The sequence below is a fragment of the Pseudoliparis swirei genome, chromosome 14 (assembly GCF_029220125.1).
Source record: "Pseudoliparis swirei isolate HS2019 ecotype Mariana Trench chromosome 14, NWPU_hadal_v1, whole genome shotgun sequence".
NCBI classification, from domain to species: Eukaryota; Metazoa; Chordata; class Actinopteri; order Perciformes; family Liparidae; genus Pseudoliparis; species Pseudoliparis swirei.
Genome location: NC_079401.1, coordinates 7,053,441 through 7,069,305, shown reverse-complemented (window position 1 = coordinate 7,069,305; position 15,865 = coordinate 7,053,441). Strand labels below are relative to the sequence as shown.

The 15,865-nt window shown below is 49.3% G+C and overlaps 1 protein-coding gene across 7 annotated transcripts in view; it reads right to left on the bottom strand.

Annotated features, from left to right (window-relative positions):
* Nucleotides 1-6,766, bottom strand: part of tns1a (tensin 1a) — an 88,915-nt gene extending 82,149 nt beyond the window's left edge. For 5 of the 7 annotated variants that reach the window (XM_056430839.1, XM_056430842.1, XM_056430843.1 and 2 more), the window contains exon 1: nucleotides 6,609-6,766. In XM_056430839.1, the coding sequence (XP_056286814.1) occupies nucleotides 6,609-6,746 (138 nt within the window). In that variant the 5' untranslated portion in view covers nucleotides 6,747-6,766. The remainder of the gene's footprint in view (nucleotides 1-6,608) is intronic. The other 2 variants (XM_056430841.1, XM_056430844.1) reach the window with 1 other exon arrangement.
* Nucleotides 6,767-15,865: the final 9,099 nt, after the last annotated feature.

Sequence of the window (15,865 nt, the reverse complement as noted above, 5' to 3'; positions counted from 1 at the left end):
TTATTAAAAAAGTAAGTCAAAACCACTGAGGTCTGAGAAATATCGGCTCACTCAATGGAGCTGTGACTCTCTGTCAGCCTGGCTACAGTGCTGAAGAGAAACCTGGGGTGTTTTTATTTTTCTATTATTGATGAGTAATAGGCTGCTCTGGCATTACGGAGGCCTTATTATATGTTGAAGAATATCTCGCCAAACTAAGCGGATTCTTCGAGATTAGCTGAACGCCATATGCCTCAAGCTCGCGTGATTTGCAGTTCAGTTGGTTCGAGGGTTATACCAGCAACCACCTCTCCCTCCCTGTCTTCTTCTTTCTTCAGAGGGGCTATCAGTGTCATTCATTTCTCAGAGAGCCTATGGCACTGTCAACAAGATGATCAATCTGGACTGGACTAGACCAGGAGTCCTCTCCTATATTATATTTGAGGCGTGGTATCGAATCAAAAGGAAATCGCTCTTTTAATTTAGCTACAGCACTATCAGTTAGACACATCTAGTAAAAACTTTTGAACTAACGTAGTACACGGTAGTATATAAATTCAAAGTTATGTTGTGTGGTCTGACAGAAGAGGATTCTGTGGGAAGACGTTCAAATGCTCAATGTCAACGCCATAAGTAAGAACAAGATCTTTAAGAGCTATAATCAAAGTGTGTTTTTTAAATTAATAATGGCACACAGAGTGTTATAACCTACTTGCCGAGATAACCAAATAACAAAGACAAAGTTAGTGACTGATGAACATTGTAGAGCATTTAGCAGCTAAGATCGCAGATATTTCCGCAGCCGGGTTGGTGGAGACCAAAGATAGAGATAAAAGTAATGTGACTATTCACCTTCAAGTCCACACGGACACGAATCTGAATGAATGATAATATTGGTCTGTAACTTATCTGCACGGATGTGAAGGAAATGGTTTGCTAGCTTCTCTGTGTCGGGCGGTGTTACGTCAATGTTGTGTTAACAGCTTGTTTCTGCTGCCCCCCAGTGGCCAGAAAGATCCATTAAAGATCAGGTAAACACAACTTTTCTGCGGACACAAATCTGATATGATCAGCATATTCTATCCACTAAAACTCTTAATATAGAGGTACATATTTGAAGTCTTGACTTCCTGTTTATGCCAGGTGCATTTTGAGCTACATCTGGACTCAAACACTCAAAACAACATTCACGCTTTCTCATACACAACATTCTTCACGTCCAGCTTCATTCCCACATGTAGGGCCAAAGAGCCTCCTCGAATGTAAGACTGCACATGTGGTTGTATTCACCGCTCAGTTAGTCTCTCTGCATGAATTGGAAGAACGGTTTGAAAAGACATGCTGGAATAAAGATGTACAGTATCATTTTGCATAACGATGTAATTTCACACGAGCCCTGTAGTCCAATAATCGCTCACTCAAACTGTCCCCTGATGTGCAATAACCATCTTCAAGGTACAATAATGAAATTAATACAGCCCTTTAGAGACCAGAAATTTAATACATATTTGACTATCATTTAGCTGGTTTTCTTGTATGTTTAGCAGAATAATGGCATGCTCTTCTACGTGGCACAAAGAACACGCCTCAAATGAATCAAGTTAAGACGGCAGCTCTTTATTCCTCCCTTAGTGCTCCTGAAAAGCGTGTTTTGAGATGAAATTGACAATCCTCAAGGCTGCAGTAAATATTCTCTGTGTCCTCTGAAGGCTGTCCGACGCAAGATGGATACTGTGCGAGAGAGAGAGAGTGAGTGAGCGAGGTGAACCGTTTTCTGAATGAGTGACGACCTGGTTGATGGACGAGGTGAACGCAAGGGAGCGAATGAGTCACCCGGAAGAAAAAAAAGAAAAAAAGTCACAGAGCGCCAAACCGTTGGATGACATGACTCAATGGAGTCAAGCATGAGGTCCAGGCACCACAGAAACTAACAGGCCCGTGGTGTTGGGTTCCTGCCCCCCCCCCAGATGAAACAGCAGAGCCACACCTGCTTTCAATTTCCTACCAAATTGAAATCCTGTCGGGGCACAATGGGCGCCTTTGTGAGACGAGAGAAAACGAGAGCGAGAGAAACGAGACGGAAAGTGAGAACCGGGGTGATATCTGCGACATTTGTGCGCGCGCCAGTGTGACGTCATTCACGCGTTCCCTCCTCCAGAAAGACGTTTTCAGACACGTGAATGGAAACCTGCTGTGCGAGTCACGATCAGAATACGACTCTCAAAGGGCAGATCGGAACAAGAATCCTACATTTACCCCTCAATGCAACTTAATAGCGTCTTTTCATTCACACCCCGGCCTCCTCACATCTTGTTTACCCCCCCCCCCCCCCCTAGTTTTGCAGCACAGTTCTTTCCTCACGCCAGTCCACGACTTGCATCGCCACCGGAGCGGTTCATGCGAGCGCGGAGTCGTCTCATCTGCACGCGTACAACCGTTTAAAATGAACGAAACAGTGTCAAACTCCGCGCTCTTGAACTCTCTCTGAATCCTCGACTTCGACAGCACAGATGGCAAATCAAACGGACCCAAATTAGCAGGGCGGCTTAGATCGGTCAGCGAGAAACCGCACTGCCGAGTCTCGTTGCTATCAGCGGCTTCGCTCAGCACAGCAATCAAGGGGTTTCCACAAAAATATATATTTTACCCTTGAATCCAAAATGTAAAGCCACGCAGGTCATTCGCCCCGCTGTTTATGAACATCTTTCCTGTAGATGGGAAAACATAGCTATCCTATTCTGGTTATAACCCCCCCTCCCTGAGGGGCCTTTTCCCGATTATGAGTGCATCAGTGATTAAGTACCCGTCATCATCGGCGCTGCATAATCCATAGCCACAGATTTGTAAAGCTTTCGTGGAAATAGTAAGAAGTACAAGAAGACAAGATAGAGTGGAGACATTCCTGGAGACACCAGGGAATCCCCATTAGGACACACAGACGAGCTCAACTCAGATAAGAAGATTACAGACATGGAACACATCGTTCTGACGTTTTATTTTTCACCGGTACACGGGGTTCTTTTCCTCGTCTGCATGCGTACCTCACCGGGGTATGGATCCGCGTACAGGAACACAGGATGTTTTATTCATGGCGTTGAACACAGCCGATCCCAGTGGACGGACGTGTGTGTGTGTGTGTGTGTGTGTGTGTGTGTGTGTATGACTAGTTCCCCGCTAGTCAACCCACATGCATTGCAGCGGGCGCAGCCGCTGTACTGTTTGCGAGATATGATCAATACCAGGTGCAGACGGAGAGACACGGAGATCAATGAGCTGTGATCATGAAGTCAGAGCTGCTTATGATCATTAGCCGGCCGCTAATGAACTTAGAGTGCCGTGTTTGCTAATGAGCACTCCCTGTCCTTGAGTCCATCTCTGGGAAAAACATTTTTTTTAAAGGAAATAAACACGCAGCAAAACCGGAATCTACCTTTGGAAGCTCTGAAAAAGGTAGATCGCAAACATTTCTATTCCGCTGAAGCAGATATCGATATTTCATGTGTGCAGGTGAGAGTGGACAGGCATGACCATATTTATATCTATATATATATATGTATGTTTGAGGTGTTTGCAGATAGATTTGCTGAATTTGGCAGAGATCCAGACTACTGGATGAGATGTGAGGGTCGAGTAGTGCACAGTGCCCAGGGGAAGTGTGCCGAAGCCGGGTCGCCGGGCCGGCTGGTGGTGGCCCGAGGCCCGGAGGGAGGCGTCCGGTCACATCGCATATAAATCACCTGGTCACAGATACACGGGGCATTGTTTAGCCAGAGTGACGGCTCACACTCTCGGAGGACAGTTTGACTCTCGTGGATACTGAACCGCACGGCGTGCATGTGTGCAGACGGTACGGGAAACGAGAGCACGGAGAGTCGGAGGGATCTGAGCGGCGCATGAGGTCCCACCGGCGGCTGATGACCGAAAGCAGGTCCGAGTGCAGTTCAATGTCGTCATCAAAACCGCAAATGTCATTCATGTTATTATTACATGTTGAAAAAATACTTTTTTTCTTTATAAAAAGCAGTACGAGGACAATAGAGGGTGAGCATCGCCGACCGCTGAAGGTCACGACCTCAGTGCTGGACTCTTTATATTGGCCAGTGCTTAAAAAATAGAGAATTATTGGGATTTATACGCAAATGAAAGGATGTTCATAATGTTAGAAGTGTAATGTTAATGTAATATTTATAAATATCACTTTTACTGCAGCATAAATTAGCCTCACTGCTCCTAAATAAAAAATGGTTTATCTTTAGCGAATAAAAAAAATGGGGGCAAAAGAAAAAGCTCAGTCAATAATTTTCCAGGAGGAATGACGGCACACACAAAACAATCCACACATGTTAAGCATTTTAAATGACCTACACGGGCTTGAACAGTTATTGTTTTCTTTCCTGAAGATGTAGTCTTTGCCCTCTTCATAGCAACAGATGATGCTGTTGCTATGACGCTTAGCCGCCCGGTCCGCGCATAGCGACGGAGGCAGATTCATCGCACAACAATGTCCTCGCTCTAGAAAGCTCATCAGCAGGCCGGGCTCGCTCTTAACAGCAGAGGGAAATGACACTCCTAATGCACGCCAGGCCACACGCATGCAGGAGGTGACACACACGGGGGCGTGGCAGGCAGCAGCGGCCCAATCAAAGCCTGATTGATTTTCAGAGCTCTCTGGGGGATCCTGTCCAGTCAATAAGGGACTTTGTTCGACAACTGAAGACACGATGGATCCGCCTGGCATCTGGGCTTACCGTCTTTCAGCTGCCTTGAAGAGGACATAAGTCCTTGTTGAGCAGCCTGGAAGTCTTCGCAGACTGACGCATATGTAATGAGCAACAAAAAGCTCTTCTATTTTTTTAGTCTTAAGTCAAACTAAAATAAACAGTAGATCCCACATGGCCCACGACACACAATTGTTAGCGTCCTTTCTAAAACAATTCCTCTTCTCAAGCTTCCTCCGAACTCGGTCTTCACAGACCGATGTTCAAACTCAAATAAAATGCGAACAAAAAGGATGTGCTCCAAAAGTGACGGATTGGGCCTTTAACTATCTCGGTGACCTTTTGGAAAACTGCAATATGAAAATGACGTGAAAAAGAAGAAAAAAAGATGTAATGTCTGCCACCTATACTTGCAGTGCTCGTGCTCACACTCCGAGATCTGTCGTCCAACGCGTGACGCCGCAGAACGCGCTGCACATCCGACCCCGGGTCTTAACGGAGCCCCCAGACTGCACTCGGGTAAACACCGGCGGGAAATTCTTCAGTGAATATGTAAAAAAATGTGCCGTGTCAAATAGTGTTGTTGTGATTCATATTAGGCGCTTAGCATATTGTAGAGCAGTGGTGAGCTAACGGAAGTACTCGGCCGTCGCTGGAGGAGCTAGCCTGCGTTTGTGGCCGTTTCTGTCAGCATGTCAAATCTAATATTCCCTCTCCGTGTGCGAGTGGGTGGGGGGGGATACATTATTTATAGCATGTATTTTAGGAGCTTTCTTAGAACCCGCTTCTTGCACGTCACTCAGCCTCTCCTCCTCTTCCTCTCTGCGCCGATGTCACGCCCCACCACCCCTCATATCTCCCCCCCCCCCCTCGCTCCTTCCCTCTTCAGCGCTCTTCCTCCTTTCCGCGGTCCCATTTGAAGGGTGATCGTGTTGGATCGGAGGCCTCGCATCTGGACGGCTCAATGTCTCCCGTTGCATATGAAGTGCGTGGGAGCGCTTCCTCCACCCCGCCTCCCCATCTCATCTGAATGGCCCTCTTCGCCCTCACTGCGAGCTCCAGAGAAGTAGGGCAGATGGCTCATTTAACACTCATCATTAGACACCGTGTATACATTATACACCCCCCCCCCCCAAAAAAAAGCAATAAATCCACCTACTTTTCCAATAAAACCGGTGTTGCACTGCAGCCAGAAGCATTAAAAAGTCGGTCATTTATGCCGAAATATGGTAAGATGCAGAAACCCACATACTTTGGCTTTTAGGCTGGAGGGGTTCTCAAAAGGCAGATTTTGCAGTGAAAGACATCAACGCCGAATGTCAGCAAGATGTGATGCTTTCTTAGTCCACACCAATGCATCTTCTTTTCCTTTTTTTTGTTGCCAAGATGCTGCGTGGAAGGAGCAGCAGCTGATTAAATTAGACAGGAGGAACCAGAAATAGCTCCGTCGGCGAGGCCGCGTGGACCCCGACTTAAGAGAACGCGCCGATGCGAGTCGCCACGCAGCAGTCAACGAGATTAGCCCTGCGAGGATCACGGAGGGGAGTCCGGCCGACGCTCTCGCGTACGACAAACGTGATCCTGACCTCCGGCGACCAGAGGATGAGGGATGTTGTTGACCTGCAGCTTCGGGCTAAACAGAAGCAACGGCGTGTCGTTACTTTAAAAACGGGAACCACTGATCATCAACTGCTCATCTCTCTACCCTCCACACATAAACATAACCGCCCTCTTGACAACGCAAGGTCATTCAGAGCATTTGATGAAATGTTGGGGGCGGGGGAAAAAATGCCATTCGGTCATTCATAAAAAGTGACACGGATGGATACAACCTTCTGGCTCGGACTGCATCCAAAATACAGAACACCTCTTGTTGCCTCGATGAAAACTGACACCTTTGGGACTTCTTACCCAGAACATGCAGGAGAGGCAAACCCAGGTCCTGGCCCTCCCCGCCAGAGCGGTGGGCAGAGACAGAGAGACGGAGGGCATCCTGGAAAAAAAGGGCACTCCGGGCTCACGGCAGAAATCCACGGTATTCCCAGACATTCCCGGCGGTTCCGCGCAGACTTCGGCGACACAGATCCATGGCCTTCAGTCGCTCCGCCGCATCTGAGCTCTCTCTCTCTCTCTCTCGTGTGTGTGTGCTCCCTCACTTCTGTCCTCCTCTCTGTCCCTCTTGAAATGCGGTAACTTTATTTCTTGAAGGAAAAGGGGGTGAGGTGAGTCTTTATTTTTCTCCCTCCCATAACTCCCCTTTCCTCAAATGATCCTTGTTCGCCCACTCCTTTCCCTCCTCTCTCTCTCTTTAACACACCCACACACACACTATTCATCGACCACCGTTCCACCCTCCCTTGGCTTCCTTGCGCTGCATACCTCACCTCTCAGTCTCTCCACCTCTCCTCTGCACGCACGCTCGCTCACGTCTGCCTGCGCTCGTGTCACTTCCATTTTGTTTTCCTTCAAAATCTCTCCGCTCTTCCTTCGGAAAATATTTGCAGGACTCGACAGCTGCCGTGACGCCGCCGAGCGGCCGGACAAACGATGAGCGAGGCTCTCGCTGCAGCGGTCGGTGGGAATGAGCTCATCACTGTGGTATACAGGTGTTTGCACAGGCAGGCTCATGCACACACTGAAAGGAAGGCCATCTGCACAATTATGACCAGGTGGCAAGGCGTGCTTTACTCTTTTTTTTGCAGCAAAAGGGCATGTTTTACGAGAAAACTGTCATGAGTTCTTCTTCTTCGTCTGAAAATCCATAAGAAAGACTTAACGGAGTACTCCAATGATCAGTATTACACTTCCATTGGATTAAAAAAAAGCTAAAAATGACAGAAAAGTCCCACACTTCCCAGAATGCAACCCAGTTACGTGATCCATAAGTAGCCTTCTTCCCCACGTCTTATAAACTCCTTGGCCCAGTTTGTAACTCAGGCTTTCCATAAAACATTTGCAGCGTCCGTGGGCGAGATGACATCATCAGCGTTACTTCTCAGACATTATAAATCTCTGCGGTGTCCCAAAAGAGGAGAGCGCCGACGACGTTACAACGTTGTGCCACGAGGATCAAACACAACCTCCCTGCATCCCTGCATGCGTCCATATGGTCCTCTGCGTGTGCACAAAGATACATACATGCGTGTATGCATGCAAATGTTCCCGAGCACATGTGTGAGGGACTGCTACGTGCATGTGTACATGTATATCTAGTACAGCTCTGAATCAACATCATATCAGCGGTGCGGGCACCATTACATCACTCCACAGTCAGATCCATAAAGGGCTAAAGGCCAATTCATTTTGAGAAAACACCCTCTTTTGATCCCTGCTGCAGTCCATCACATCCACTGGAACAGTGACCTCAATCCATAGGCTAACCTGACACATACTCTGTGTGTGTGTGTGTGTGTGTGTGTCAACTCATATCAACATGTCAGCACAGAGCACCGGGTGCATGGACTGGGAGAATGCTACTGGTGGTGTTGGAGTTTTCTTTGAATGGATTTGGAGACGACAGCCCCTTTCTCCCCGCAACCAACTGGTCTCAACTGGGTTGCTAGCAGCCTCTAGTGGCCTCCAACCAACGCTCAGACATTCTCTGCAGATATGGGTAAAAGCAAACTTTTAGAAATATACAACTCATGCATGCATCTCGTGTTTTCTTCGGTCTGGATGCAGCCAGCATACTCGTTCACGACGTTGGCTCCGCTATTGGGAGCGGTGTATTTTTCTCAGGACAACATTTTTGCACAGTGAAGTCAGGTTCTTATTCCCTCGTTCCCAACATGCCAGAACTCACTGAAAACACTCGGCCAGGCAGGCACAAGGACACACCCGCTTACACTTTATTTATTATACACTCACGGAAACGGGACTTTAGACCATCACGCGACTGAATCTCCCCATTGCAGCCCAGACTAATGATGATAGCAGCCCTGTGCCTACTCACAGAGAGAGAGAGAGAGAGAGTAGAATTTCACCACCAGCTCCACCAACACCCAAGATGTGGAAATATAACACACACAAAAACTGTGATGGATGAGGAGAGGGAGAAAAAATGTTCCCCGTTGACTGTGCAGTCTCCTCCTCTGTCACATTAAAGCTTTAATGCTAAAATAACACAGCATCCATCACGCTGAACGTCGGCCCGGAATACAGTGAGGCCGTTCGGGGGAGAAGTCTGCGCTCCTCTGGACCGGCACACAGTCGGACGACATCGCTCAAAGTAAGTTGGGAGGGTGTGATAAATACGACGAGCAATGAATGAGGTTTTCATGCATATGCTTGGGGAGGCAATCTAGAGGGAGGGAATAAGGAGCTATTCAGCGGACAGGTTTCCCATCACCCTCTTCTCTTTTGGCTGTCGGCGGTACGGCCTGATGTGAATTTACTGCCCCAGGGGACGTTAGTTAAATGAATAGGAAGGCAAGTAAACACAGAATACTGCAGAGGAGAGGAAACAAGTGGTGGAACACGAAGAGAGAAGACTCAAAGAGGCAAGGAAATGAGACGAAATAGAAGGAATGGAACACAGAGGAGAGGAGGTGAATTCAAATCAAAGAAAAGTAACAGAGGGAAAAGAGAGGACCAGGAGAAGAGAAAAGAAGAAGAGGGGAAAACCATGAGACGAGGACAGGAGATGAAAGGACGCGAGAGGAAATTAAACGGAGCGAAAAATGAAGACGACTTGGGATGAAAGAGGACGGAGGATCCAACGAGAGGAAGGAAAGAGACAGAAGGGAAAATAAATTGGAGAGAAGAGACGACAGGAAATGAGGAGTTTACCATTTCATAGTACCACAGTAGTGTCGCCATAGTAACACACATGGAGAAAACCTTTACACATCATCCCTCCACCTCCCTCGCCTCTCTTACAAAACCACCGCACATTCACAGTCAAACACACACACACACACGGGAACAAAAAGCCGAGCACCGACTCCCGTTGTAACCCGGCCCCGTCACGTGGGGACTGTGTGAGCCGCGTTGCCATGGAAACTGAACACCTCAAAGCGGTCCTCGGAGGGAAGACACACAGAGCCTTACCTCTACACTTTCACCTCCCAGTCGGTCACGTGATGCAGCCGGAGCCACGGACAGAACGGGGGGGGGGGGGCTCCTGAACTGCAAAAAGTCTCCCAAAAATCTGCGTTGTTGCAATGATTGGATAAACAAGTGGTGAGAACTTAAAACTGCGAGATCTTACGTCTCAATCGTCAGTGAGGAATAAGCAAAAAAATCCAAGTCAACCATATAGAGTGGGAAAGATACGCACAATATTGTGATGATACTCACTGCAGTGAGTTTACACTTTATCCAATTAAATTAAATCATAATTGTTAGAGCTTGGTGGAAAGATTAATATATTGGCCAAAGTATCAGTGCAAAAGATTTTGATTAAGTCTTACAAAAACATATTTTCTTCAAGTAAAACAATCTGCCATCGCTCTATTATCAACCTTTTGTCTGTTGAAATAACACATTTTTTAGGAATATCTATAGAAATGAGTGTTTGAAACCAATGTAGCCAGTTGCTACATTGGAAATTAAATTTGGTTTCACTGAAATCTCAGGACTCAAATATAGACAACAACTGACGGCACTTTTTAGTATGGGGGGGGGGGGGCTCCATGAATGCTCCTTCCACGTTAAAAGGAGGCAGTGGACATACCATATATATCTAAACAAGGGTAGATCCCTGGTGACAAGTCCTATTTTACAGTGTAGGCACCTGGGCTGAAGATGTGCCCGAGCTCCCTCTCCAACATCTCTCTCGATAAAGATAATGACGGAATCAATTTTTTTATAAATGGTGCAATAAAAACCATAATTTACAGACTGGAGCGAGTGTTCATCAGAGCTAGAAGTAGAAGGAAAAAAATCAAACAAAAGGAAATCCTCTTTCTAGATTGAAGGGAAAGAGGAAAAAAATACCAACGCTGAGAGGACGTGCTGAACCGACATCATGGTTTGGGGATTCATTGCATAGGGTCGAGGAGCTATATAACGAGTGTGTGTGTGCGTGTGTGTGTGCGCGTGTTGGTGCAAAGGCTTTAACAAGCTCCACACACAGTTATACACGCATTCGGGTGTAGAGATAAGGAGCTGCGGCAATGGGGAGTGTGGGTGGGGGGGTTGCTGCTGGTGGGGAGGGTGTTGGGGCGCACGCTATACGGCGTCGCCACAAGGCCGACAACAAAAAAAACATCGCCGCCGCGCGGCGGAGGGAAAGAGTTGCAGCGATGCAACACTCAAGTTTCCAAAAACCTTTTCGACAGACAACTGCGTTGAGGAGCAGGCGCTTTTTTTGTTGTTGCGTGGGGCGAAGAAATAGCCGAGATGAAAAGGTATCGAGGGCACAGCAGGGGGGGGGGGGGAGTGAGTCCCAAAAGGTGTTTTTAGAAACTGCTGAGCGTGCAACGCATTAGAGTTGATGTGCTCCGCGTTTCCCAGCTCGGGGGCAATTGTTCTCGAGATGCTCGCGGCGGTTAGAAACGTTCAAATCTCCTCCAGAAATGATCCCATTGATCAGAGGGTGACCTCAGGTCAGGCTCCTGGTGTCCCCACATGTGCGTCGGTGTGACTGTTTGTTAAAGGGAAATAACCAATCATGTGTACCAACGAAATGGCACATTCTGCGAGAGAAGAACCCCCCGCACCCCCCTAAAAAAAAAAAGCAGAGATTGCACTCCCTGTTTTGCTGATAACGTTGGAGACAAAGAAGCAGGGTGCGCATTCAGCCGACGCCAGTCGAGGAACTCCGTTCGGCCTCACTCGCTCGCCTTCTGCCCCCCCGACCATCGGAACGTGGCGCAGGCGATCAGAGACTCGCGGCTCTCGCCGAAAGCGAACAAATACAGGGTGACGTGCAATGGCGGGAGATGGATGGAGAGGAGCGAGAGCTCTTTCATGGGAATACGCGAAGCCCCCCCCCCCGTCTCACCCCCCACCCCCCAATAATGGTGCATTACAATTCTGCAGCTCCGAAAAGGCAAGGTGACCCTATGCACCAGGAGCGACCACCATTTGTTCCAGGTGGTCGCTGCAAGTGCCCCGGGCTCTACAGCGGCACATCCAAAAAAAAACCTGATCCTCGTGGGTTCCCCACCATCTTCTAACTGGAGCGGCTGCCTGGAGACCACTTGGAGATGTAACACTGACCTTCGGCACTTAGAGGGACACCAAGAGTGCCAAGAGCCAGAGCTCACGGCCCACGGCCAGCTGCCGAAGCTCCTTTTACACGGCGACGTCACTCGCCGGTGGAGGTAAAAGCGGCCGCGTGCATGGAATGGATGAGCGGTGCGACTGAGAGCGGGGCCCCGGGCCGACGTGTTCACGTTTCATGCGGGATGAGAATTCCAGACGGGTGTTTTTCGGGGGCATTTCATTGGAGGAGAAAGTCCACCTGCGCGCGTCGAAGTGAGACATGAGAGACGACATGTGCGGAACTCGTCATCCAAGTCCCGCTGGATCCCAGCTTGGTTTTTCCCCATTCCCGGCGACCCCTCCCCCCCTCCCCCCCCCCCCTGTCGTGAAGTCTTACCTTGTCTTGCTTGGCCTCCCGCAGAGGGAAGAAGCAGGCGAAGAGGAACTTGCCCCAGCTGACGACGGCAGCCAGGCACCAGTTGAGGCGAGCCATGCCTGCGTCTGTCCCGTCTCGTCGGCCAGCCTCTTATCTCCACACACACACACACACACACACACACACACACACACCACCACCACCAGCACCCGCTCTCGACAGCCGGGGATAGGATCCTGCAACCCACCCCTCGCCAAAAAAAAAAAAGAACGATGTCAAACGCACACCAAAAAAAGACCCCGCAGCGTCGGGAGACCCTCTCGTCCGACTCGGCGTGAGAGCAGAAACGGACCGAAGACCTTTTACTCTCCTCCGACGGTGGTGGTTCTCTCGGCAATGTTGGCTACCTGTCTGGCCGTGTGTCTGCGATTCCAATTTGAGGGGGAGGAACAGGGGGGGGGGGGGGGGCCGGTGCGAAGCGACTGGCGTCCCACGAATGGACGAGACCGTTGGGCGGTCTAGGGGGACCCCGAGAGCGTCAAGAGGACTGGAACTGTCCTCCCGTCTTTGCATCCATCCGTCTTCTTCTTCTTCTCCTCCGGTCTCTTCCGTCTCCTCGTTCCCGTCGATGCGAGTCAGTCCTCAGAGTGTGATGAGCACCGTCGGCTGCATAATGCGAAGAGCCCGTCGCTGATCGACGACACCGTTACACATGCACACGCTGGCATGCCCACACTCCCCTGTCTCTCACACACACACACACACATTCATGCACACGTACGCTCGCCTGCAAAACAAAAACAACGTAAACCCCGCCGTCCTGGCACAAACATCCACCGGCAGAAGAGCCTCCTTCTCTGGTTCGCACGGTTCCCCTCCAGGCTCAGGATCCCCGATGCTTCACGCTCAAACACTCCGCTTACACACACACACACACTCGTCTCCCCCCCCCTCTCTCTCTCTCTCTCTCTCTCTCTCTCCTGCTCTGTGCTGCTCTCTCACACATACACACATGCACTGATGCTGCAGCACTTACTCAGCCAGCGCGGGAGGAGGGGAGCAAAAGAGTGAGGAGGAGGAAGGGGTTGGGGGGGGGGGGGGGGAGGAGAAATGACTGAGAACATGACGGTTGGAAGAGAGAGAGAGAGAAAAGATGGAAAACAGAAAGGGTTTCTGCTGAGAACGACAGATTGAGTGTGTACATTCAGTGTTTGTATCTCAGAGATGAAGCCAGTGTCGGTGATGAAGAGGAGGCGTGCGTGTGAACGAAGGTGCGCATCAAGTAGCGATCACTGGGAGAGGTGGAGGAGCGACGCCACGGGCAGAAGGAGTGGATGGAGGAGTCGAGGTGGACGGATGAGAGACACCACGAGAGGAGAATGAGAAACGGGGAAATCAGAGAGTCGCAGAAGGAGGGGAGACTGTGTTTGAGAGGATTGAGCAGAGAATACTGGTGAACACACACACACACACACACACATACACACACCAGCATGCGCACCATATGCACACCAACGGACACGCAGCAGCCGTCACGGTGCACGGCGGACACACGGCGGGTGAGATGGTTGCAGCGTGTGTTGGAGAATTGGGTCGAAGGGAGAGAAGGAGGGAGGAGAGAAGGAAAGGAGAGAGGATGACAGAAGAGGAAAGGAGCGGGGTGTTTAATCATTGCGTCTTGGGTGAATATTTCCCTCTCTCCAACACACACACACACACACACACGACTGCAGGTGGTGCACAGGCTCGTTCACTGTGCTGCAGTCTCTCTACGCTTCAGTGGCAGCACAATTTCACTGCAGAACGCTTTTCTCTGCTAACCCCCCCCCCCCCCCCACACACACACACACACACAACCCCCCTCCATCTCCTCCTCCTCCTCCTCCTCCTCCTCAATCCCCCAGCCCCGCCCACCATGCACACCACCGCAATCACAACACATCAAAGCAATGAGCGAGGGAGATAAAGTGTGGAGAGGATGCTGTTCTGTCAACCAACGCTAGCTTAGCCCGAGGGGGAGTGTGTGTGTGTGTGTTTGGGGGAACATAACACAAATGGTTTGGTCTTATGGAAACACGTTGGGCACCAACAGTAAAAAATATCTTCTGACAGAACTGCTCCCGTCAGTGAGCTGCTCTTCGTATCATCATCATCATCATCATCAACATCATAGGACCTGAAATCTGCATTCAGTGCACGTGTCGGTGTATGAACGGCGCATGAGACGCAATCAATGGCTCCCTTGGTAAAAAGCATTTGATGCATTTGCAGATATTCAGAACAAAATGCATTTGGTGCAAATTCATCAATCCGTGTTGCGCAACGCTTCTGACCACTGCTGAACGGAATCCTTCCACTCTCGATTCCGACGGCAAAACCTTCCTGCGTCGCTGTAGCAAATCCTACATTTACCGGAATGCCTTTTAATGTCCTCAAGAATGGGGGTCGCACTTTTTTTAAAAACATTTTTGAGATGATGGGCATTCAGCGAGCCGACCTTCACGCAATAAGGCCGCATCGCATTCCGGTCCGCCGAGGCCACCGTCTACGACGACGGCCGAGCTGTACGACGTCGATGCAAAGTGGCATCTCCGTAGAAAGAAAGAAAAAACGTGTCGACACACGGGCCACCAAAAAATAAATTGAAAGCGAACAGTGTGCCTCATTGTGGCAACAAACATAAAGCGCGTGAGACGACCATGTGAAACAGGCCACATTGACGCAACGTTTGTTGTGAATAAAAAGGGAAGAGTTTGTTGACGATATCGCCCTCGGCGTCCATTCTCACCAGCGATACCGACTGAGGAAACGCGCTCTCGTGCCGCACCGTTCTCTACAGCAGTGTGTTCTGTACATCTCAGTGTGAGACTGGGCTCGTGTCCCACTCTCTTGGCAACGCGCTGACCTTTCTCATTCGGCATAAGCAACTTGCATAACCACTGCTGACTTATCGACTGGCCTGTCACGCCGCCTCTCCGTTTGACTGGAAATCACCGTGAAGAAGTGGCGGCTGCCAGAAAAACTTCTCCCTCAATGACTTTCCCCCCCCGTCATCTGCAGCAGGATCAGAAGATATCCATGTTTTTTTTTTTTGCAATGCACGACAACAGGGACACTGTTGGCTCTTCGTCCTCTTCATCCAACACCGTCTGTCAATATTTATCCACGTTGGCCGTTTACCCTCCTGTCCAAATATAAGCGCCGTTTGGAATTAAATTCGGCCCCTTAATGTTGTTTGATGTTGATCGTCGTGAGAAGCTGAGGTTCACGCTCACAGCTCCTGTGTGTTCATTTGCTCAGAGCAAGGTTACGTGAATTTTTCATGATGCGCAAACACAATCTGAGGAACGATTATTTCTACTTTTCTCTGCCAAGGTGGTCATGAATCTTGCATTAATCGATCGTGTTGATTCAAAGGAGGGATCAACAAATTAGTTCCCAGTTTGATGAGATTACACACACACACACAGACACAGACGCACACGTGTTGAGGACTTCCTGTTTGGCCATCTGATGCTATGTGTGTGTATCAGTGTCTATTTGTCATGTTTGAGTTCTTCTAATTTCCATTCTGGGAGTAATAAAAGTCTTACTACATCACTTTTACCACGTCAGCACAGCCGTATGGGAAAAAGAGAATTTA